We start from the raw sequence: 25,985 nt of genomic DNA, 5'->3' as shown, positions 1-25,985 counted from the left end.
TGAGCTCGTATCATTCCAGCCCTGGTTGTGCTCCTGCTTGTTTGTGGTCAATGGGAATTCTGCCCCTGCTTTCAGCACAGCTGAAATTTGCCTTTAGAATTGGCAGAGGCCTGAAGTTTGCAGCTGGGAAGGCTCCACGCAGGTGCATGAAGGAGGGAGATCCTGCTCTGCTTGGAGACCCCAGGTGGGGACATTGTGGGGAAGCAGAGGTGTCCCTCCCTCACCAGGTGCTCCAGAGTGGACAGGACAAAGCCAAGGGCAGGGGAGAGAACAGCTACAATTCCACCTGGGAGTGCAATGGCCACTCTGGCTGCACACCCAACAGCAGAGCTGACTTCTCATCAGCAAGTATTTCTACACTTTTAGCAGAAGAATCAGCCCCTTTGCTCTCAGCCCTTCCCATCAACCTCTCTTTCCCTCACATAAGCACAATGACTTGATGGCCAAAATGATGCATCCATAGTTTCTACAATAACATAATGAAACAGGTCTCAAAATTTATCAGAACCAGACTCAGGTCATTAATAAAGCCACTGTACACTGATAATTGTTGTAAAGAACTAGGAACTGGGATTTAAAAGCTCAGCGTTCTTCATCCCTCATAATCTAAGTGAAAATTGGCTGCAATAAATCCTAGAAATTTGACAGTCTAAATATTATTGTTTACTCACAACTTCTTTTAAGCTACATTTGCCAGCATTCCATATTTACCGTTTTCTTAAGTATACACCAGCGTCTGTGACTGCATGGAAGGACAGAGTTGAAACAATGAAACATTTTCAGTGCAGCACTGCAACCAAAACCACTCAATTTAATATCCAGGTTTGACAGTCTAAGGTGTTTTGTCTAAGGTGGCTATTTTGCCCAGTTTTTTTTTTTGTTTTTCTAGAATGACACACTGCTATGTTTTTTAGGAAAATATGGTGTTGTTTAGGCTACAATTAGATGCTTTCACAATTTGTCTCTGGCAAACCGAGACTAAAAACTCCAGAGTCAATTTGTTTAGTGTGAACTGAAGTAACATCTATCTTAGTAAAGAAAACTTTACAACAAAAGAGTCTTCATCATAGTAAGACCTAAGAGCTTTCCCTCTAAATATGCAGGGCTGCCATGCAATTCTTAACTCACACCAATTCACGAGGCTACGAGCCATGTATTGTTTGGAAGCCATGGGGGTAAATCAAATTATCATGAATGACACTAATGATCCCACACTTGCCTGAACATAATGCACCTTATACAGTCTTGCCTTTAGGGATTATTTTTTATATATACAATTAGTACAAATGGCTTACTCTCCCTCTTTTGTTGACTTTACAAAGAAATGCACTCAGGTACAAAGTCTGCCTTTCCTGGGTTAATTATGGGAACCAAACCAGCCGTGCCTATCGTGTGAGAAGTCCCCAGGTAATACCTGGGAAAGCCCTGAGTGCAATAAATGGAAGAGCAGATCATAAAATGCATAAAATTACTACCCTCTACTGGATGGAGCCAGAGCAGCTGAGCTGTGGCAGTGGATCCTCAAAGCCATGATTTAATACAACTCCTTTCACAGGGCCTGGGCTGGGTTTGGGTTTGCACAGCAGTGGATCTAAATGCAGTTGTTAAAAGGAATTCTTGGGCAAGCAGGGTATGCTGTCCTTGGGCAAAGCCAGCTTTTCTGCTAAGCACACGTCAATTATAAGCACAACATAGAAAAAAAGTGAAGGTTTTATAATGAGAGAAGAGAACCATCACAGACTTTCAGAAATCGAAATGGTTTCTTTGCCTTGCACTTTTATTTCCCAGCAAAATCAGGCCAGATCCCAGCTGGTAAAAACTGGCAAATTTCCATTAGCCTGTGGGTCATTAACTCTGAAAAAAGGGCAGTTTCAAAACCAGTTTTGTGTATAGTGTTAGTTTCTGTCAGCGTTGCTATAAACAATCAAAATTGAAAGTCTCTGGTATGACTACGATACCCATTTATTTCTCTTGCCATTCAGAGATGTGGTCCAACCCCGATTTTCACAAAACAATTGACACGTATCAGAAGCTATATCTGACAAGCTGAAATACTCAACCCTAACTTCTAAGCTTGCACCCTCCTGTCCACGTATAAAAATTTATGTGATGGTACCTACCATCACTTAAATTCTCCATGGCAGTGCTTTAAGCTGCTAAAGGGAACAACTTATTCAAAATGGCTGGTGCAAACAAAGAGCAAAAAATTGACCAATGCACGCCCAGATACGGATTTAGCAGAGATGCCTACAAAGGATCTGGATTCTTTCCCTCTCCCCATGTTTTGTTTACCATCATCTGCCTGTGCTCCTGTGCCCAGGGCTCCCTTCCACAGCCAAACACAGACCCAGCCCCAGGGCTTTGGGACACCCACCACTGCACACCAAACAAGCTGGATCCAGCACTTGAGCTTCACTAGCTGAATTTTGAGTGAGTTGGACCAGGATGCTGCAGGTGAAGCTGCTGCTGTGCTCAGCAGTCTCTCTCTGCCCTGTTTCACAGCAGAAATAAAGCATCCATGTGTCATGGCACAGCGTTTCTGGCACAAAGCTCCATGAGGTGTGTTAGCTTTCACTGGAATCAAAAGTGAGACTTTCCTACATGGTGAGGAGAAACTTTTTGTTCTGTAAAGGTCAAACCTGGTAAAGGCAAAGCAAAACAAAAGGTATCTTTCTTGGCAAATGGACTCTCTAGCCAGTCATCTCCTACTTCACACCTGCCACTGTGAAATGCAAGCACCTGTTTGTGAGAAGGTCTGAGAGTTTGGCCTGGCTGGACAGTGGGGTCCCCAACCGCAGGGATGCTGAGCACCCAGTGCTCTGCATGGGCACCATCCTCAGCTACCTCATAGCAACATCAGCAGGACAAAAATACACAAATAATACATTCAGAGTACAGGCATCTGAAGGCTTAAACTGTATCCCTGTGCCTGCTAATGCACTTCCTTCTCTTACACCTAGTAATGCAATAATCTGTGTTCAGAGAGTGACAGAAATGTGATGTAATTTTGCTTTCAAAATTATTCCCTACAATTTATTTTCCAATTTTGTAAGACAGCTTATGTTACTCATACAGTTGGGCATCTTCTATTTCCACTACGAAATTATTCTACTCTAAAAGAGACCTCATCTTTGGGAAACCTTTAGTGAAAAATTAAATTCTCCTTTGCCTGATTTTGCCCAATCATCCCTACTTGTTTTCTATTCTTTCCTAAACAATCCCTCCCTTTTCTTTTCTCCCCACCCCAGCCTCAGTTTAATTCCTTTCATCTTTCCTTAAAAGACAGTCTCTCTGTCCCCTTAATCATTTTTTAATTTCCCATCCTTTAGGCAAGTGCCAAAGATGTTAAAATGAAAAATGGATGCTTGCCATAAAGGAACAGAACTCCTGTAACTCCAAAACAGTTGAAATCATGAGAACTTGCAGGCCATTACCCCATTATGCGAATGGTATTTTTACAGCACTAGAAATGAAGTAATGCAGTTACAAATATTCATGTTTTAAATGTGCTGTCATTCTAGTGGCCTGGCTACAAGTTGCCTGAGAGGTACTGAGAAAGGCTGGGGGTATCACAGTCCCCTGAGAAGACCCAAGCTTCACAAAGGTTCCTTCCATTCTGATCCATATAACTTTGCTCAGTGTTAAAAAGTCTTTCCTTTACAAAGTCCTACATTTGCTGCTTTTCACTATCCATCTGTGAGGAGAGATGATGCAGAATCCCTCACCCAGCTTTTCCCATCATGTTCACTGTTACCTCCAATACCTCTCCCTCCAAATTCAGCAAAGTTCACACCTGAAAGTATTCCTGAGTGCCTCCTTTCAAAATCTGAACAGAAATGGTCAGTGGTCAACTGAGACAACTTTGTCACTTCAGCTCAGAAGCAAGGCACATGCAGGAGGAGGTTTGCCAATCTGAAATGTAAAACATGTTATTTATAACCTACGTGGCTGAAAGAATTACTCTGACTAAGCTGGTGTGCCCTGTTCATCTGATGCATGTCTGGTTCCTGGGTGTTGTCAGCTTTTCACTCCTTGGCCTTGAAGACAAAGTATGACCTAAAAATGTTCAGCTGGACCAAAGCACTGTAAACAGGGAACTCTGAGATCGCCACGACCATGCAATTAAAAATGTCATTACATTTGAGGGTATGCAGGAAGATAAAACCTTGCAAGTAATTGTGATACTTAAAAGTATTTTCACACAATCTGCTTTTTTTCCTGATCTCCCATGTCTTTTCTGAGGGGACAGTTGATTACATGGAGGCAACTGGGCAACACGTCAAGCAATAGATGTGGTTTTGTTGAGAGCACCCCACATGGAGTCAGGTCTACTGCTGTTTTGTCAGTGCAAGTAAGTACCACAAGGTATCTATCTCCTGCCAGATCCCTTCTCCCTGCAGTACTTGAATGTATTCTCAGGCATCATGACTTGCACCATTCCAGGAACATCCCCCTGGGCCTTGTTTTATGTTTGCTCGAGGTCTGCAGGGAACCGGGCTGAGACTGTGTCTCTTTGTAAGGAAAGCAGGGTAATTCCTACAGCTGGCGGCTCCTGAGCACAGGCAGACAAACGTAGCTGTACCCAATTCTGAAATCAAGGGGGAAAAGGGCAGGATTTGTTTCACATGACTGAAAGGTCCTGACTTACAAGCCACAATGTTGACAATACACCTTTCCTGAAAGCAGGGACAGAGGGGTGCTCTGTGCCTCTGGCTGCACTGAAGGATTATTGTAAGGTGGTGCCTGGGCTCAGTGACACAGATGGCCCCACCAGTTCTGCCTTGTGCTTTCCTTTTTGTAATACCGCATCTTCCTCACTCTCTCGCTGAAGCAGGGTGCAATCATATCAACATGGATACAGCAGATTAGTTTTACAAGGTTCCCACCAGTCTGACATTCATCAGCTTTCTAATCTCGTGGTAACACAATCCCCTTTACAAGCAGGCGCTCGCGCTCTCAGGCCGAGGGCTGCAGGTTAAACTGATACCCAGGTCCTGCATTCCACCAGCTGCTGATTGACTGACCCTGATCCTGACATTCCCAGGGCCTGGCAGCCCTCCATGCAAGGGTTAAAGGGAAGTTGTAAGCAACGGTTCTAAAACACTTGGAAGAATCTCCTTGAATCAAAACCATTTCATAAAAGGCTCTCTGCCAGGCAATAAAATATTTTTTGATGGACTCTTATTTTATCATTACCCATGTAAGAAAAATGTATTGCAAGAATCCCAACACAATTCAGGGAAGTAATCATTTGCAGATTTAGTAGGCATTCTCAATTGGCAAAAATGAAAGATTTATTGTAGGCATGATGAAACAAAGAGCAGTTGTGCAAACTTTACTGAGCGGGATTATGAGAACATGCTTTTTCCATTTCCCACTTTTAAATGCCTTGGATGCAGTTTCAAAAGACAGATCAAGATCAATTATTTAACACTGCAGCTCCACTGTACCTGAGCAGAGGATCTCTTCACACATATGTTATCTGTACACAACAATAAAAGAAGGAGATGGAGGGAAGACACTGATATAGACAGCTACAGGAGACTTTGAAATAAAACTCCTATTGTTCCTTGACTCCACAATCAGCCAGGGATGTAAATAGAAAAGTCAGGCACTGACAAATGTCTGTGATTAAATGCACAGCTATTTGAAATACAGCCATTTCTGATTTACCCAAATACAGAAAATACAGGTGTAAGACAGAACACAGGGCACAGAATTCTCTACAATGGTGCCATTTTCTTTGAAAGGCACAGTACAGCTGAATAAAATCACTGTCTTGCACACCTCTACTCATGAGAATAATATTCTGAAGTAAAAGGGTCTTTCTGGTTAGCAAAGGTGCACAGTCTTACACCAACTTTACAAAATATATGAAAGAGAAAATACTCTGGGAAGGAGGATATCTGTTCCTTGCCTTTTCCACCAGACATTTCATGTGTTCTTTACAATGACACCAGTTTAAAGAGGGAGAGAAAGCAGCAGAGTAATTTGTCTTAATTCAGCTGTATCCAGAACTTGGGCACAAGAGTTTTCATCACACAGGAAATGCTGTTGGCAGGCAAAAGCTTCAAAGAACTTTGGGATTCTCAGTAGAAGGAATGATTAGATGCAAAATAGCATTATGGGCACATTAAGTTATTTGCCTCAGTACCTCGCTGTGATTATTCACCCCCACTATGCTCGAAAGAAATTTATTTCATTGTACCTGTAAGGAAAAGGAGATCCAAGGTGACAATATCCCGAAGTGTTCACGACACTTCAGTAACTCAGTTCCTGGTCTGAGAGGAAGAGGACCTCAAATTCAGAGGTGCAGAGCAGGGCCCCTCCAAAACAAACCTACCCAAAGCCAGGCCTGCTTTTGGAAATGCTCAGAGTGAGCTGTCAGATGCCAGCAGGTCACATTTTGATATATTCAGCTTAACCAGCACATTGTTTTTTACCAGGCCCACTGGACTAGTTGCTAAATGAGCCAGTGAAGGTTTCAGAGTGTGACCCTGCACTGTGCAATGATGGCTTTTCATTTCTCATCTGGTATTAAAGGCCAACTGCTGCTGGTTTGCCCCAAAGTAACAAACAAATGCATCACATTGAGAACTGAGATAAAACTGCATAAATGACTGTATAAAGTTTTTAATGTGCACTAAATTCCTCTTTCTCCCCTGAGACTACACTATACAGCCTCTCTGTTGCCTACAAATGCAGATTAACATTTTTATTAAATGACATAGGTTTCACTAATAACAAGTATTAAAATGTATTGGCCTAATAAGAAATATTATTAAGTATATCACTGGCATGGGTTTTAAACAATATTTAATTTTATGGCTTTTTAATTTGTCCAAGCCTTCTGCCAGGTGATACAAACTATTTTTCCTTCTTGAGGTTAATCACTGTTCAAGAGAGGCTAAATCACTGAGAGTTCTGAACAATTCCTACCACTTTTAATAATCCCCACAGAACACATACAAAGGAATAAAATAAAGCCAAGCACTTAACCTCAAGAACACAAGCACAAATACTTTGTCTAAAATTTTAGAACTTACAAGTTTTGCACCAGGCAGCCAAGTTGTCCAGTAAATAACAGAATTAATAATATTTGGATGCAAGGGGTTTTTTTATAAATTAAATTTCAAGGGGTAAAAAGAAAATTCCTCTCTCATTGCTTGTAGATATTATTCAAATCACTGAATGCACCCTGCTTTCCCAGATCTTCTGGAGACAACTCACCCTCCCAAAATCATGCTGGATCCTGCACAATTATGGTTTTAGGATACAACTGCTGGACACATCTTTGAGGTACTCTTGAGATGTATTAAGGTATTCCTACAGCAAACAGGTATTTCATAATTACATTTCCTGCTCTGTAAAAATGAGTACTAGAGTGGAGAATACATCTGACCAGTTGAGGGTGTATCACTTATCTTTACTACTGAGCAGATTTAAACAGTGAAACCCATGGATGATTCACTCCAAGGCAGGGGAGACAGTGAGAAAGAAACCTTGTCACACTTTTGCTGCATGGGAAATGGTGAGCTGCAGAAATCCTGAAGAGTTATTGCAAATACAGTGCTTAGAGACTGGAAAGCCTTTCTCTCTTTTTCCTCTTCAGATGTGATTATTTGATAAAATCCATTGATCTGCATGGCAAAGAAAGTGATCTTGTGGTGCAGCTGGAATGAATTGGGAGTTAGGAGGCTGTTTGCAAGATATCTCAAAAGGTGATGCCTCATGAGACGTTCATAGGGCTGTGCTGAGACTGGGGTTAGAATAAATCTACATGCAGAACCAGGCCACAGCAGAGCTGGAAATAATTGTGAGTGTCTTAATATGAGAAAGAATCACTACTTGCTGAGTCTTATGGGACAAGAGGATAAAGATAAAAACATGGTATCGAGATGTCATTTTCGTATGCAAACTGGGCAAAGGGAAGGGAAAGGAGCCTAGAAGAAATCTTCCAAAAGAGACCTGGGAGACATGCCTAGAAGTTTGTCTGGCAGCCAGACATGGCAGGTCACAACTAATAAATTTCACTTTTCGAAGCTGGTCATACTTCAGCCCGTATTATTTGACAAAGAAAATGAATGCCTTCGCTTGGTGTGGAGGAGTCCTGGTACCAGTGCCCATCCTGTGTGCCACAAGGGCACCAGCAGCACAGTCCCTGGGGAGAACCACTTCTAGTACAAAACTGTTCCCTACTTGAGATGTTCTCTTTCAATCAGAGCACTGTCAGGTATTTGTCAAAAGCTCAGTGTTTAGTATTCTGACAAATATTTGTGGCTTTGCAGGCAAATGGATCATCTTCCTTGTACTCAAATCAGGTCACAGTTGGAATTGTGGTGAAAAATATGTGTTTCAGTAGCCAAATCAGAACACTGAAGAATGAAGAGAAGATAAATCAGTCCAGGATGAGCTGAAATATAATTGTTTGGGGGACTCTGCTAACAAAATAAAAACACTGAATAAATCAAATGGGAAAAGCTTTTAAACAACAACAAAAAGAAGTGTCTTTGTTTAAACCTTATTCATGCTGAAACAGAAAGTAAAAAATTATGGGTTGAAATACTGAAACGTTTCCAAAATAGCACATTGTCTATAAAATGTCAATAGTAACAAAATCCTCTTGTCCTGTTCACTGTCCCCCATCACTTCTTTTCCAAAATGAAGGTGGACCCAGATTCACTAATGTTTTTTTCTCAAAGCTCTCCTGTGATCCTGCTGCTGGTTTGAAAAAACTGGTGGAATGCCTAATAAAATTTCTGTCATGGAGGATGGAAATGAATAACCATGCTTTTGTCACAAGGCTATCTGTTCCCTAAACCACTATCTGCCTATCACCTTACCTTCAGCAGATACCAAGTATTGTTAGTGGAAATTATCCAACACTGTGAGAACCATAATAGTGGCAATTAATTACTATATCCTATGGCAGGGAGTTTCACGGGGGGAGTGCCCACTGTGTTGTGGTGACAGGACTGCTAATACCCCACTTTGTTTCTTATTTAACACCCTGAAGAGCAATATCTACACACAGTCACCAGATCTGCACAAATGTATCAGGAAATCTTCAGGATAGTATGTTTTGAACAGGTCCCAAATTACTTAATAATTTATCAGGTCAAATGAAATTAAACCTTGTGGAATTAAATATTCTTGTAGGATATAAAAAGTATGTATCTGAAAGCCTCCTCCATAGAAGTTTCATGCTATACCTCTATTCCATTTCTCAGATCTCTTCAGCGTCCTGTATAACATTTTTAAGGCAGACAAGTGAACTTGAAAGCCATTCTGGATTCTGGCAGCAACACTTGGAATTTACTTCATTTTAATTTATTTAGATTTACGCAAAAAGAACCCTGGCAGTATGTCAGCCAGACCTAACCCGTATCAGACTGCTGGAAAGCAAGAGGAAAGGCAGCCAGTCCAGCTTGCTCAGAGCAGAATCCCACCAGGTCCAGCATCCTCTATCATTTTTATATCAGCCTGATAAAGGAGATGCACATCATAGAAGCCCAACAATCCCAGGACCAAACTGGGAGGCTGATAATCTTTCAGGAAAACCCTGGCAGCTCGCCCCCCTGCAGCCCAGCTCAAGGCAAGGTCCCAAGCCCCCAAGGGCAGTGCAGGGCCATTGCACTGTAGTCATTTGCAGTTCTGTTCTGCTGCACTGGAACACAGGACAATCCCACTCACAATGGAATCTGGGCCCAGTAATTTCTGCTGCTTTTGCTCTGCAAGATCTGTTAGTGTGGAGCTTTCCTGTGGGCAGACACGAGTTCAAATTCACCAGCTGGTTGGGCATGAGGAGAGAGAGCCAAGCCTAAACCCTGTTGTTGGCCTGCCCTCCAGTGCTGGGGCATGCTTAAACCCACTTGTACTGCCCTGGAATCTGCAGTGGGCTTTGTAAACAAACAAACATTGTGTTTCCACAAAACCACTGAATTGCTGTCTACTCCTCTAATCAGAGTGTTTTGAATGCTGATGTTCCTTGACAGTATCGGGAAATGCCATCAGAGCCATAATAAAAAGAGAGATCTCTGCTGAGGCAGCTTTGATAGAATGGATGTTTCCTACTACTGACTTCAAAGGAAAGAAAGTGAGCCCAATATTATTGTTGTTCTTTTAAAGCACTCCTTTGGCATCAGTGCATGACACTCTCCACTCCAAAAGCTGAAAACACTTTCCAGACTTCCACAACATTCCCTCGAGTCAGGCATGGAAACTCATTGTTTAGGTGAAGTAACTCACAAGCGGATAAGCTGCTGCATGCAGGCCCATTTTCCCCACAGATGCAGGGCTGTCCCTGAGACTCCTCTGTAGCTGTAGCCCTGTAGAGATCTCATTTCCCACCCTGCATTGCTGGACACACACTCCCCATGGACTGCAGACAGCATCAGACTCGCCCTCTACTGAGAACAGAGATGCCACACTGGTTTCCTCAGAAACAGAAGCAATAATACTAATCTGCTCCACAGGCCTTCTCCTGTATTCCCAATAACCAGGTCGCTGCCCATGAAGTGTTACAGATGCAGCCAAGCCTTCTGATGAAAGCTCTCACACACTCACATCATGTCAAACCACCTGCGTCAGAGACGTGCAGCGAAAAATTAACAGGAAGTGCAGCCAGAGCGCAATCTTTTGTGCAATCTGTACAAAAATCTGTTTCACCAGTAAATTGCAAATTGTTAGATTGTGTGAAATGGTGATTGGAACACAAGATCTGCCCTGGAATGCTGGAATTGCCTAAAGACGCCCTTAGGCAAGTTACTTATCTTCTCTGTCTCAATTTCCCCATGTTTAATGCAGTACCTTTGGTGTCTCAGCCTTAGGGATTCAAAAGAACTGACTACAAACAGCACAGGTGCTGAATTTCACTGTGTACAATACAGCACCCAAATAATTCCTTTCAGATTCCTCCCAAACTGAGTATGTTGAATATATACATGAAAAGATTTTGGCTTCAAAGCCTTAACTCTCTTAGCAAACACAGAAACAGGTCTAGAACACACAGGAGACATTTGTTTCTTTGAAATACAAAAACTAAAGACATTAACCATAAATATTATCCCTGTCCAGCTCCTTTCATGGATGTCACATACATTATGACAGCCAATTTCTATGAACACTAATTACACCTGTAGAAATGACACGAAGATAAATCATTTACCTTGATCCTGTCTGGGGAGGCCCCTGAGCACACATGAATGCGATGATGGGAACATTTTTTCTACTCGTTATGAAGCCACAGGAGTACAAGAGGGTAAACTAATAAGCCGAGTACAGATTTGTCCAAATCAAACAATTCTAGACAACTAAATGAGCAGCTCTGTATTTACATTTGCAAGCAGAGGCTTAAACCAAGGATGCAATATCTGGAGATCAGCATGCTTCTACTCACCGAAGTATTCGAAGAACTGAAAGGCAGCAAAAGATGCAGCTATGAGAAAATTTTTCTCTTCCTTTTTTTAAAATAAAAACCATTAAGCTTGCTAATTTTTGCTGTCTCAGACAATCAAAATTCCAATTGTCTGGGACATCAAATCTAAAAAAGCATGAAATTAATCTTCAGAAGTTAAAGTCTTAAAGGCATTGCATCATTATTTTTGTTGGATATATTTTTGATTATAATGCAGATGAACCCCAAATTTAATAAAACTAAAATAACATGAGTTAAGTATGAAACATAACAGGATATTGCAAAGAGATTAGGTAGTTTCCTTTAGACTACTTGCAGAGCCCAAGGAAAAACCAAACTGAAGGACGCAATGACGAGAAGGCACCACTTAATTAGAATATTTAACAGAATATGAAAACAGAATACTCATAGTACCAGCTTTGGCAATGGAACACGGTGAGCAGAATATGGACCCAAAACATCAGCAGTGCTCCACAGCAGATCCTGTTTTGCCTGTCGCCTGTCTGTAGTAAAGAAAGAAGCAGGCTCGCTAAATTCAAACCAGCTGCAACGATGAGAGTGTTACAGTTGGACTGAAGGAAGCTTACCTCATGAAAGTATTGTGGAAACTGCTGTTGGAAAGATAATAAAAGGATTAACTGCAGTTTTAGTGAACCATTTACTTTTCAATCAAAATGTCTCATGTATTTCCTGTTCTCAAGTAGCCTGAATTCCAAAATTCCTTTGTCTATTACAGTACATAGTAGCAAAGCCTGTCATAAGAAATTAATAATTTTACATGGAAAAGTCCTTTTATGTATGAGGGCGGGGTGCTGTTCACTGTTAGCTTCCCCTGAGCAGTTCAATACCTAGTCAGGCAGTAATCTTACAGGCAAGAGAGAAATCAAGGGCTTAAAAAGAAAGTGCAATGGGTAATTGTGAACAGCAAAAGAAAATCTCCACTACAAATACAAGAGATGCAAAGTTACTTTAACAGAGCTACAGCAAAAACACAACAAAATCTCAGACCTCTATCTACAGAGAATGAATTGCCTTCTTAATTTGCAGGAATAAGAGCACAACTATTACCACATCAAAAGAAAAGCCATCATTTAAAATGACATTACATCACTGCACAACGCAACACTGCACAGCAACCCCTGTTTCACATGGAATGGAATTCACTGGGCAAATAATCCCCACTTGATATTAACAAATTCAAGGAGCTGTACTGCAACTTTGGATCCTGCCCCTGCTAGATCAAGCTGTTTTCAGGGTAGAAAACTGAATTTGCAAAGAAGAGATGGTTTCTATGTATTCTCTTGGATCCACTTCCCTCCCTGCAGAATTCCAGACTGCAAGGTTTAACACACAATACCTCTGCTGACAGTGGATGGCTCTTACTGTGGGAAGAGAAGAGTTAACTCCAAGGTGAGCAATGTGGAGCTCCCAGTCCTGATTGGGCTGTTCCATGTATGGGAACAACTACAATATCTGCTCCAGTAAAAGAGATCTCTATATGCTTACATGCCAAGGCTATATAAATATGACATAAAGGCTGTCTGCAGTATCAGATGCAGAGGTTTTTCCAACCTATTCACAAAACCTTGACGTGTTATCAAAAGCTGGAACTTTACCGCAGATGAAATTAATTGAAAATAGGACATTTTTAGCATTTACTAAGATATTACAGCATTTCTCTGGTTTACCAAGTTTTCTGTAGGAATAGGAATGTAACATTAGAAGTCTGCCATACAATACCTGTTAAATATGCATTTTTCAGGAAAAGAGACAAGTTCCTTTATCCACGGAGTCTAGTGATCTTTCAGCACCACAAGAAACTAATCAGGGCTTCATGTTTTGAGTATGCTTTCAATTTACTTACCTATGCTTTTGTTTGGAAAGAAGCAAACTTGCATTATCCTTCGATAATTGATAAATAAAATACATCTATTCAGGGGAAGTTAAATTCATTTGTACATTTAGAAAATGTCATTGAGCTACTTCTGGAATAGAACCACTCAGTTCTTGCATTCAAAGCAAAAAGAAACACTTAAGTCTTAGAGTGTTACCATTTTATCTTGGACAATTTGATGGTATTCTCTAAGTATATGCACTGTTTCCAGTATTATCTTAAGGAAAACCCACTAAACTGTGCAGACATTAAGATAATGTTTTTCACTTATCCAATAGGAGTAAAAAGATAATCAGGACAATCACTTACAGCAAATTTTTCTCTGCAACACATTTTGAATATTCTTGTTTTCTTCCTTCTCCCTTCCATAACCATTGCAGGCCTGAAAGCTTTTTCTACAAACATTCTTTCCTATTCCTCCACAGAAAGTACAGCTTACCATGGAAAAGTTTGTCACGATCTAACATCCTTACAAGCATTTTCCATTGCATCATGCTCTGATCAAAACAATAAAATAGACATATAGCTGAAAATTCTGCCTATCAGGAACCCCAACCTGCTGCCATAACCATTCCCTTTGTCTGCACTTTTCTGTGCGTGTGCATGCGTGCACACGCGTGTGGGTGTTACAAATGAGACTTTCCAAATTTCATGGCCCAATTTGGAAGCTTATGTCAAACTTGTTTTGCTTCATCTGTTTCAGTCAGGGTCTTGTATCATTGTTGTTTCAAACATGTGGAAAGCTTAATGGAAGTCATTAACTTTTATTTTAGTTTGGCCATATTGTCATCATGGTGGGCAGATGCAGAGATGGTGTTATTCCCAAGATCCTCTTTTTGGAACACTGCTGTTGTTTACATCTTCTTGATCAGAAGAGAACAATGGTTTTTACTTATTTTTAAAGCTCTGTTTTGCAAATTAAAAAAGCCCCTAACAACCTTTGAAAATGTAATTAAATATATTCTTTTTAGTCTTTTAACTGTTTAAAATCCTTTAACAAGTTTCTTTCTTTTGTCTAAACTACATTTGAAGCTTTTGCACTTACAACTCTATGGGTTATTGTTCAGCTGAAGGAATGAAAAGAATTTCATTAGATGTGTTTTATGCTTCTTGATTAAAAATGTCACCCGAGGCTCAGTGACTTTGTTTTACGTTAAATGACGGCTAGGTGCTTTGATCATCACTTTATTAGTGGTTTAATGAATATTAAAAAAACAAAGCACTGTATTAAAAGTTAAGCTCTCATATAAGGAAACCGAATCCCTTTTCCAAGAACTACAGTATTTTTTACTCAATCATTTCCTTCTAGATTAAGGTTCTCTCCAATTCCCCTTTAGCCTGCTACAGACTAAGTTACAGGAAAGCACAACAATTATATTGGAATAAGATCGAAGAGAGAGCAAGAAAGAGAGAAGAGCATTTATGTTTCTATTCAAACAAATATAATCCAGACTTACCATGCACTTGTTCGGTTTTTCTCCAGAGTGAACCCTCATATGAATCAGCAGTTTGTAACGAGCATTGAAGGGTTTATAGCGACGGACACAGCCTGCCCAGAAGCAAGTGAAGTCCTCTCCTTTCCTCTGGTCAATGTGAGTCTTTTCTATGTGTCTGACCAGTTCGTCTTGTTGGTCGTAAGTGGCACTGCAGTCAATCCACTGACACACCTGCTTGCCACTGCTGAGGTCCTGCTCATCGCCGTCGCTGGGCTGCAGGGACTTGGGAGACATGGAGGTGCTGAGGTGAGGCAGCGTCCCTGGGGTCTGGCTGAGCTGCTGGTGGAGGTGGTAAGGGGGAGGCAGCCCCTGGTGATGGCGGAAAAGATCAGCACTGGAGGAATAATCGTCAGCCGGTTCTTGTTTTAAGAAACTCACCTTCTGGGTGCTGTGCGAGGAGTTCTGGTGAGGAAGGCTCGTGCCATTCATCATAAGGCTGAGGCTGCCATTCTCCTCGACTTGCTGCATTTGGATCTGCTCACAGTCACCTCTGTCACATTCAGTAGAAAGAGGTACAAGACATGCTGGAGGGGAGGGAATACTGCAAGGGTTTCCAGGCTGAGAGCAAGACTGGGGCTGAGAGGATTTTTGAGCACTGTGATGACTGATCTCCACAGGATGAGAGGAAATGCCAGCTGAGTTAGCTCGCAGTCCATTCACACAGGTGACCAGTGACGTCTGCGACGTGCGGATGATCGCTGTAATATCGATTCCTTCGGCTGAAGACGGCACAACAGAGATGCACCTCTTCTTCAGGTTGCTTGTTTGTAGCCTGGCCGAGTGCTGAGGGGTGCCAAGTGACAAAGGACCCAGGGAGGAGCTGTGTTCATTATTAAACAAGTAGGATGAAAGTGAATTTGTAAAGCTATTATTCATTAGGTCTAGTTCAGGATGCAGACTACTGGAGGCTCTCAGCTCCATCCCCTCTGTAATCCTCCTATGTGTGGAAGCCTCAGACAGAACCTTATAATCACTGGGGCATTCTTGTTTAATGTGCTGAGCCGGGTGACTTCCATTCAGGCATGGAGCAGCAGAATCTACTGAGTCTTGAAACCTGGGTGACCTGCAATACAGTTTTCATTAAGCATCGCTAACCACCACAGGGTTTATGATTTTTGTACAAGACACAACACTCGTTAAGCCCTGCAGAATGGAAGTACTTGCTCTCTGCTGATGTTGCCTGTCTAATGCAGCAATTACACTAAAAAAATCTGTAGTGCTTCCTCTCCAACCTGTGTAAAGACAGCATCACTTTACACAGGATTAATTTGACACACTGGGTTACACATGGAACAGAGAATCTTCACTGCTACAGGCAGTTCATCAATCATGATTGAGACTTTCAATACATAATAGATTGGGCAAAACAATAGCTGAGAATGAAGTCTGAGAACTCTGGGCATTTCTGAATTATTAAAATATTGTCATTTTCCTCAGAGCACACTGGGGAAATGCCTTGGCATTCTTGTTGACACAAAAAAGGCTAGCTGAGCTTTGCTTACATGTTAGAGACATGCTTTCCTTTGCTAAATTAAAAAAGGAGCCATATCACTGAAGAAAAAAGGAATACAGCAAAAGAACTGCTTGCTTTCAACCAGCATTCCAGAATCAATGAGAGATCTGCTGAGCATTTACTTCCACAGAATAAAAAGTTCACAGCCAGTAAATTTAAAATGGCAGCCTATGTATTCCCATCTCCATTTTTCATAATAAAGAGTGCATGGGACTGTAAATCACAGTTCTGTTTAGAAGAAGTGATTTTTCATCATTTTTCATGTGTGTTGAATCCATTCATTGAGGAAGCAGAACCTTGAGGAACTCCACAGAAGACTTTTCAGAAAAGCACTGCATTAAGAAACATTTCCTCCTAACATTTTCTTCCAAGCAGTTAGCAACTGGTTTATGGCCTAAAATAAAACATTTTATCTCAGCTATAAACATTTACTGTGGATGATCCAACTGTGTGTTTTTTCTTAGGAGCAGAGGGTGTTCCTTACATATCCCTAAAGCACGGGAGGGTTTAACCTATGGCTTCATCGTGCCAGACCAAGGAGAGGAAACAGTACATCTGTGTGCAGGAAAGCTGTACCTGAGCTAATAAACCCTCCAGAGAAGTGCCCCATGGCTCTTAAGCTGACATGTTCCACTTAAATGAATTTTATGCTTTTATGATGCTAGCACCACAAAAGCTGAAGAAAACCCAGCCATGTGGCAGCTTGTGTGTGACACCACAGCTAAGACAGGTCTGACACATTTTAAAGCATGAAACACATGTACTTAAAAGTACTTTGGACACTTATAAACTAAAATATGAAGCTGCTGAATAAACTGCATTTATTTTACACTTTCGATTATTTTATCACTATTATTTCCATTAATCCATCACTAATATTAAGATGGGAAGCTGGGATAACTTCTAAAATTTCCTTGGTAATAGCCCTCAAAAGAACAAAAAGGGATGGAGAAAAATAACAACAATCAAAAGCTTCAAAAATACTTCCTTCCCACGAAATTAAGGCTGTCAAAAATTGGCACTTGTCTGAGGCACACAACTGGGAATACTGCATTCACTACTGACAGGTTTCTAAGTTCCAATAGGGCTTAATGTAAAAAACCTCTTTAAGATCATGAGAGATGTTAAATTCTCCACCATTCACTGATACAGAACAATCAGATAATTTGCTTTCCACCAGAAAGTTTAAAACAGTACATTAAAAAAAATTAGAGGTTTCCATAAACCATTGTTTGTAATTTCTCCCTTTAGGTTTGCACAGTTGGTCTCTGGATAAGCGTAAAGCACCTGTTTCTGCAGATGGCAAATTTATATTTTAAAAAACCAAACCAAACAGCATTCATACATTATTTTTTAACATTTACAGAACCATATGTCTGTAAAATATGTGGCATAAGTATATTTTTATTGCATATGTTTGGGAAGCCCTGCTCTGTTTGCTCAGTGAAAGATTGGTGTTTTAAACTCATTCTGAGAAAGGCTTTACAGCATGCCATGCCAGGCACAGCATTTCCTATTACTTGGTTTCTGCTGTACAAAAACTCTTCTAAATAATTCAGTTTGTATCACAGTTTAGTGGTCCCAAAGCCTCAGGCAAAAGTAAACTCAACACATTTCCTACATCATATAAAGCTAACCCAAGCCTTACATTTCAGCCTGTGATAATTGGTGTTGTATTATTAAGCTTTATGTAAAGCTCCCATCTTGCCAGAAATCCATGAGAGAAGTTTGGTTTTTGATTGAGCTGGAGTCAGTGCAGAGTACCTGCAGGATGGACACAAACATCCTTGTCCTGAGAAACACTAGGTTTCCAAAATCCTCAGGAACAGCGACCTTTCCAGCAGAGGATCTTACTCAGAGTCAAGATTGTATTGATAAGATGTTGCAGTGCAGATTCTGTGACACACAAAAGGGAGCTCTGAACCACAAGGCAAGCTGGAATGCCTGACTTCAAAAGCAAATGAGATGAGGGCACTAAAGGCATTATTCCCATTGCCACAGATGAGTCTTATGTATTCTCTGCCTACAAAATTATAAGCACAGGCTGCGTGCGCAGATCAGAACCAAGTCCTCTCCAGGATCTGCAGTTTTCTCTGTAGCACTGTATATTTACATACATTATACATCCCATATTAGTTAACTCTGCTGGGAGAAATCTGACATTTCTTCAATTTCCTGATGTTTGAGTGTTGGGGTACCTGATGTCAACGTGCATTAATACAAAGTTCCTGTATTCCTGGCAGAATTTTGCCATCACTATTCTAGAGAAAGTCACACTCATTTCTCCCTGTCCTGAGGAGTCTGAAGGGAGAAGGGGCACAGAAACAAAACCAATGCAGGATTGACACAAGGTGTCTGGCAGCCAGCTTGCAGGGGGGCTCCCCTTATACCCACTGATTCTTTGCCCCTGGCATCTTTCTCTTACAGCCACGGAGCAGATTAAAGGTCTGGTACCCACAGGCTGTGCTGGCTGTAAGGATTTCACAATCTCTGGACAAATATAGATATAAATGTATATGAAATAAACAGGTAAGATGAGAGGGACACGTGGACCAGCATGAGCAGCTCTGCAAGGGCTTCCAGATAAACAATCCTGGAAAGACAGTGGGGTCAGGAGAAGAATACACCCCACACACCTCCCTTCAGAGGGAGCATCCACACACCAGGGATGGACAGTCTGAGGGAACAGAACTGCCTCTTAAGCTCATGAAAGCTGAGTGTAAGGCCTTTGAAGAGTAACAGCAGCCTCTCAGAGGATAGTGAGGCAGTGTTTCCTAAGAGACTCCCTTACGTGGTAATTGGAGCCAGAGCACGAGGCCAGTAGCACCATGCCAGAAGCACTGCAGTTCCCAACTGCCCTCAGAGGAAAAGATGACTGGATCTGAAATCTCCGGATTATTTACAAAACATACATGCCTTCAACTGCCACTGGAAATGTGCACCCGGTGATAACTGACAGTTTTAAGGAGCTGGAGGGGATTGTTGTGCTGCACATCCAGGGACCCTGTGCAACACTATCCGAGTGCTCTGATGCCTTCCCTGGGTTTTACACTCCGAGCACTGAGGGCAGTGTGGGCGGGTTTGCCGGAGCTGATAATGGATTATCTGACAAAAGGCCAACATTAGCTGTGTGCTGCCTCCAGTTGTGGTGAGGAAGGTATTGGGACTTTTCCAGTCCCACACACATTGCATTCACAGATAGAATGTAGCAGCAATTATGCTGCACAGCTTAAAAGTTATTAAGTGAGTGGGGAAAAGGGGCCAGAAAGAAGAGGGATCATGATCGTTGGACTAAGGCAGTCATCCCTAGAATACAGTTCCCAAGGGAAAACAATTTCAGGGAGAAGCTGAAGGAGATAACAAGTTTCAGCGCACTGAAGTGGAAAAAGGACAAAGATAACCAAAACCCCAAACCCTAAAATAAGATTTTCTGATTGCTAGGGGAGGTGCTCCCTGGTTTGTTTGGCTTTTCCTTGGATGTTCCATAACCTAGAAATGCAAAGTGGTTCAATGTTCTCCCCAGAGATATTGTTTGAATTTATGTCTCCCTTTATCTCTGTGCTGGTCATTAGAGCTGGCCAGAACAAGCAAAGAGAGTTTGCCCTGATGTCCATGTGCTCCAATATCTGACAATTGCAGCCCTACTTCTCTCATCCATTTTCTGGTGAAAGCTGAGATCTGGGGAGGCACAGAGCACCCCTGGCTCCCACTGACTTCACTCCTCTCCTGGGCATCACTCCCAGCTCAGTCACTTCTGAGTCTCTCATTCTCCTGTTTTCAGTTCTTCAGGGAAGGAATCTGTTTCCTCTTACTTGCTTGTCAAGAATCTTCAGCATCACAAACAACATGAAAAGAAATGGTCTGAAATGCTGTCCACCTTCTCTCAAACGCCAAGGTTTTGGCCCTCTGCCATGTGTCTCATGAAAAGCACTGTGATACAAGGAGGCACTGTGTCTGTGAGGACCACAGAGCAGAGCTGGGCATTGGCTTCATCTTGCAAATCCCATGCACACAAATGCACTGTTAGCCAGGTGGACATACAAGCAGAGCATGACCAGTGGGATACAAAACAACCTGTAATGTCCTTCAGGATATTCTCCAAACATTTCCAAACTGAGAGGCAGCAGAGTCTCAAGGCTTTAGACCATGCCACAAACCAGATGGAGGGAATCAGGCCTATCACCTGCTACTTTCTCATGTTATGCAGTCAACAATCCTTTATGTTGTTCTGGGAATTCTCTTCCAAATGGAGGCTGGAAGGGGTTCATATTTCTGAGGATGGGTACTGTGATGCTAGGTATGAAGGTATCTGTCATTTCCCCATTATAAAATTTACAAAAAGGTTCAAAAAGATCTAAGCAGAGTATTCTCTTCCTCCTTTTGTTTGCTCCTGCCCTAATTATCTTTGTTTCATAATTGTCCTCACTGACAGAATGAAAAAAAACGGTTGATAACTGCCAGTCCCACAGTGAGCCATAAAGAAACCAGGAGCGAGCAGATTTACATCCAGCTGCAAAGGCATCTACAAATCCATGTGGCAATAGGGGATTATTTTGTTGTGGCATGGATATTATTTATCCTTTTCAAACAAACAAGCAAACAAACATGAAAAAAAGCCTTTCCACTTGCTTGCCACGTTACTGTGCCTCTTTCTCCTGAAAACACAGATGTTCTTAAGCCACCAGTAAATTGAAAAGGGGAAACAAGGCATGAATACGTATAACAAAAATCAGGAACAGTCAGATTTTCAAGACCAAGCTGTAGGCCATATTTCCCCTTGCTGTGACTGTGGAAATTTCAGAGCCTGATAGGCCCATCCACAGAGTGCCAAGTATTCCAAGTACCTAAGATAAAGGCTGCAACTTTATTGAGGCTTCTCTTTTCTACAGCTCTTCAAAAAGGTCAAGATTATTCCTATTATATACACTGCCAAAAAGCAGCATAATTAAAATAGATGGATAGATTTTAATTTGTAGCAGGTTTCTGTTCACAATGGATGTCTGTTTGGGGTACTTGTTTAAAATCTGGTAATGTTAAATTTGTAACAACAACAAAAAATAATGGAGTTCTGTGTTTTCATATAATTAATTTATAGCAAATGTTTAAATAGAGATTCTGTTCATAGCATATCCAACTACAGTGTATATATCAAAACCAGAGACCAAATTTTCACATTATGGCCTTAAAAGCAAAAACCAAGGATGTGGCTGTATGGGAACTTTGCAAATACTTCATTAAGGGAAATGCTGCAGAAATAGAAGTGGCACTGGCTTCCTGTAGGTTTGGTGGTGGCATGCCAAATCACCGTGTGGGGGACACTGGGTTGGGTGTAAGTATCATCCCTGCCTCCCAGGCAGTAATTTGGTGATACCATGGCACAGGGGTGGAGCCAAGGGCACGAGCTGGTGAAACCTGGAGCAGTACCTGAGATCCGAGTGCGCCAAGTTGAGCTGGCCCACGTGCAGCAGCCTCTCCCGGGACAGCGCGTGCTCTCGCACCAGGGAGTTCCCCGTGTGCAGGAACAGACCCTGCCTGCACACGGGCACCGAGCCACTCGTCATCTCCATGTCCATCATGTTCTTCTTCTCAGAGATCAAATTGCAGTGACTGTAGCCACCGTTCACTGTCAAAAAAATAACCAAAAAAAAGACAAGGTTTTGACTAAGAACTCTCTCCACTGATGACTTTGTAAACTCATTTTGGATTGGCTTGCAAAATTCTCCATTTTACAACAAGGCAGTGGCAATGAAAGGTTTCACAAGGAAACAAAAATTAATTGCCAAGGAATTTGGATCTGTTGTAATGAAGCATCTTCTGGCCCGGCACAGTCAGTTGTATTCAGTGGATTTAGACTGAGGTGTTTAAGATCACTTTGGATGCCTTTCAGCTTATAGTGGGTCTTTCTGACTATCAGCTCTGCCCTACTAGCAACCATGACATAAATTATCATTGTATCCTCTGGAGTCTACAGCTCCATCAGGCTTTATTCCATTCCTATTCTGGCTTTATCACATCATAATTTAACTCATTACAGGGTCAATACCTACCTTAGCAGGACTGCTAACTGGGGGAGATGAATCATATTTGAAGGGTATCTAAATACACTGTTGAATACTGTGAATAAGTTTTTAAAGGCCACACCACCAAGAGAAGAAGGTAAATCAATCATATTACAATACCCAATTCACAGTTCCTCTCTTTCCACCAGCAGAATTACCTGGAATACAGTCAAGATGTATCTTCCCTCCAAAATACTGTAGATCCTTTTTAAGTGTTTAAGATTTATACTGGACTTGTAATAAAACACTTTCTTTCATTCCCCAAATGACACAAGTCTGAAATTCATTAGGGCTTTCTAAATATGTACTTTACCAATTTTATCATATTATCAAAACACAGAAACTTGAAGCTTCCACCAAAACTCAGCAATACCAATTGCAGCACACACTGATACCTGTTTGTGTGAAGACAGAGATTTCCTAGAATAACATGAACACTATCCCTGTGCTGTCAAAAATAATTATCTTCTCTTGTAGCTGTCAAATCAGAGAACACATTCGCTCCCTGCAAAGGAACAGAACACTTATGCTAAATCCATGAAATTCTGTGTTTCAGCCAATCCATTTGCCTTCACAAAGTACCTTACAGATTAATTAGTAAGAGCTAAAAATTTTTTGCACAACAGTGCCCTGAGTGCAGTTGCACTTGCACCAAGGCCTCTGACATGTGCTCACCACATGTGAGCTGGAACAACGATGGACAAGGAACAACACCAGCAGCTCATGGGTTTTTTCCCCCAAAGCAACTAAAAAAAGAACTGTGAGATTATCTCCAAACACAGACAACCCAAGTGTTCAAGTGTCCAAGCACATGCGAAAGCAAATTCATTACCTCTGAAAAAAAAGGGAAAAAATCCACTTTACACCACTTTAACTGAGAACAGAATCTGGCCCTTTGACAACTGGCTGTTCTATACAATATTAATATCACTGGCTGGCACACGTAAGATTTAAGCACTTTCCATGTCTGGAACCAGATCTCTTCTTTCACTGGTATCGAGGGGCCTTTAACCTACATTCTGTAACTTACCAGTAACAGATGAAAAGAGCACACACTCCCTTGCCTTGACCAGAGGGTTCACCCTGCTTGCACTATACCATAGCCATTCCATAAATCCATATAAAAAACTAATCCTAATTTACAGAGAGTAAATCTAATAAAAGCAGAATGGTTTCCAGAAGGATCTCATGGAAGTGGAATCCATCAAGGTAACTTTTGTCTTTTTGTGTCCTGCAGTTTTGATTTATATCTTCACATTTAAGTGTTCACAAGGGAACGGAAGCAGTTGATACAGTAGTGTGCAAAGGCTGCAATCAGGCAATTCCTTCCATATGAGTAATCAAGTTAGTTCAATTTTGGATATCTTGCTTCTTTCATTTTGGGGTAACTGACTTTGGGGGAGTTTTTTCTTGATTTATGCCAGATTAAGTCACGTGACAATTGGTCCCATGGACTGTGATGAAGCTACACACCTCAGAAAGGACAGCTCACACTGGTCAGGACCTGTAGGGTCAGCCCTACATTTCTTGTTAGGGGTAAATTCTCCAAGAACAAAACAGAACGTTTCCTTACACAAAGCCAAACCTGTCTGTCCAACAATGAGATCAGCATTTAAAACACCCCTACTAAAGAGCAATAACTCTTTTTCTTCCCTAGGGAGCACCTTGTTTACCATTCAGGAAGGCTTCACCCTTACTGACAAAATTAGCTATTAAGGCTAAGAAGATAAGAGCAAGAAAACTTACCAAAAGGGTAATTATTCAACAATAAACGCATGCTGCAGTGCTTTGGAGTTTACCTAATTAAGACCAACGAACAAATAACTGAAAGATGTCTAATTGAAATGACTCACATTTGAAATAGAGACAGATTTGAAATATTTGCCTAACATACTAGATATCCCCAGAGAGTTGTGGGTTTTGCGGCAAAGACCAAACTAGGTCATTTGCCTTTTTTTTTCTTACTGCTTATTCTCTTTAATTACTTCTTGTTAAAAAAAAAAAAAAAAAGCTGCCATTCTTGGTTTTGTTTGGATGTGATGTCCAAAATGTACCACGACAACACTGAGAAATGGAACGCCGTTACTGGCAGCTGGATGAGTCACGTGAGAGGAGTGAAAGACCAAAGAGCACCAGATTTTCTCAAACAAGTGAAAATCATCCACGATGGAAGAGGCCACCACATCCCTCCACTGAGAGGAAGTTATTAACTCAAAAGCTGCCAACACAGCAAAGCCACGGGAGAGAAGGTACCATACCCACACTCAGCAGGTCATTCCATGTGACAAGTCCTGAATAATCCACAGCCCTGAATGTTTGGGGTGGCTGCCACACCTCCTACACAGTCAGTAATTTAAGGCCATGCACAGAGATGCACAGCACTATGCTGCTGACTGAAAGCTCTAATGAACAAACTGAGTGCTTCAAAACACAGAATCTTCAAAGTGATTCATGAAATAGGCCATTTTTGACATTTTCAACAATAACAACAAAATCAACACTTTGCTCAAGTTTTTTATGCTTGTCATGCTATTCTCTATGGTGAACGGGAGGAATTGTCTTAATCCTATGACCCCAAGCCTTAGGGGCAGAAAAGTAGCAAAGGAAAAGAAAGCAAAGGATGGGAAGTAGATAGTTGTTCTTACACCCCTTACAAGGCAGGCCCAACCGTGTGACTGTGGAGACAGATTTTTCTATGCCTTGTGGAAAAAACATGGCTTCTCCTTTGTTTCAGTGAACCACTATTAGCAGGGATATGAGTTTGGGGTCTAAATTTTTCTATTATGGACACAAGAGAAGGAAAAACATTTTAGATGTAGCTGGAGTGATTAGCCACAGACGCCATTACAGCCTTAGCAGACTTTACCCAAGTATTTTCAGTTTTTTCAGTATTTATCCAGGTATTTTCAGTTAGATCTTAGAACAAGACATCCTAAACAAGGACTTCCAGATCCAAAAAGAAGGAATGCTCAGATTTTTTCTTGGCCTGTTTCTTCACAGTCATTTGCACCATCTCATACACAACAAACCTCTAGACATTTGGGCTTTTCACTCCTTCACAGAGGAAAGTTCTGCATTCTGAGTCTCTTTTGTTGCTGTCTGCCTTCCTTGAGGACTGAAATGGTTAACAGTAGCAGCACTAAATTTTCACTGTGCATTCAAGAGTTCCTATGTCAAAGAGGAACAAAGCAGCTCACACCACACCCCAGGTTCACTCTGGATCTCTGTATCAGTTACAACCTGTTCACATTTTAAAGTCTGTTTCATACAGCTGATGGAGACATGGCTTCATTTATTTACAATACTTGTACACTACCTTAATAAAAACACAGTGAGAGAGCCAAAACATTCTTTATCACTGAGCAGACCATACCACATAGTGAGAGTCAGGTGAAGACCAAAATTGTCATGCATTGGTGTTTCAAAACAGGGGTAGCAGATCCTCTGCCTATTTCCAAATAGATACAGATGACAACAATCTGTAAAAGATTAGGATTAAAACTAATAGCACTGAATAAAATTAGAATAAAAAAGAAAGGTCTCTTTCCTCCAAGTTTTTATGAACCATGCAATAAAATCCTACAACAGAAATACTTATTTCTTTGCT

General features: G+C 41.3%; 1 protein-coding gene across 5 annotated transcripts in view; it reads right to left on the bottom strand.

The window, feature by feature from the left end:
• Positions 1-25,985, bottom strand: part of GLIS1 (GLIS family zinc finger 1) — a 178,551-nt gene that overhangs the window by 73,790 nt on the left and 78,776 nt on the right. For all 5 annotated transcript variants that reach the window (XM_030953190.1, XM_030953192.1, XM_030953189.1 and 2 more), the window contains exons 3-4: positions 21,744-21,942; positions 14,768-15,869 (exon numbers count right to left, since the gene is read on the bottom strand). In XM_030953190.1, the coding sequence (XP_030809050.1) occupies positions 14,768-15,869; positions 21,744-21,942 (1,301 nt within the window). The remainder of the gene's footprint in view (positions 1-14,767; positions 15,870-21,743; positions 21,943-25,985) is intronic.

The sequence above is a fragment of the Camarhynchus parvulus genome, chromosome 8 (assembly GCF_901933205.1).
Source record: "Camarhynchus parvulus chromosome 8, STF_HiC, whole genome shotgun sequence".
NCBI classification, from domain to species: domain Eukaryota; kingdom Metazoa; phylum Chordata; class Aves; order Passeriformes; family Thraupidae; genus Camarhynchus; species Camarhynchus parvulus.
Note: the sequence above shows the minus strand (reverse complement) of the source record. Positions and strands in the feature narration are given on the sequence as shown.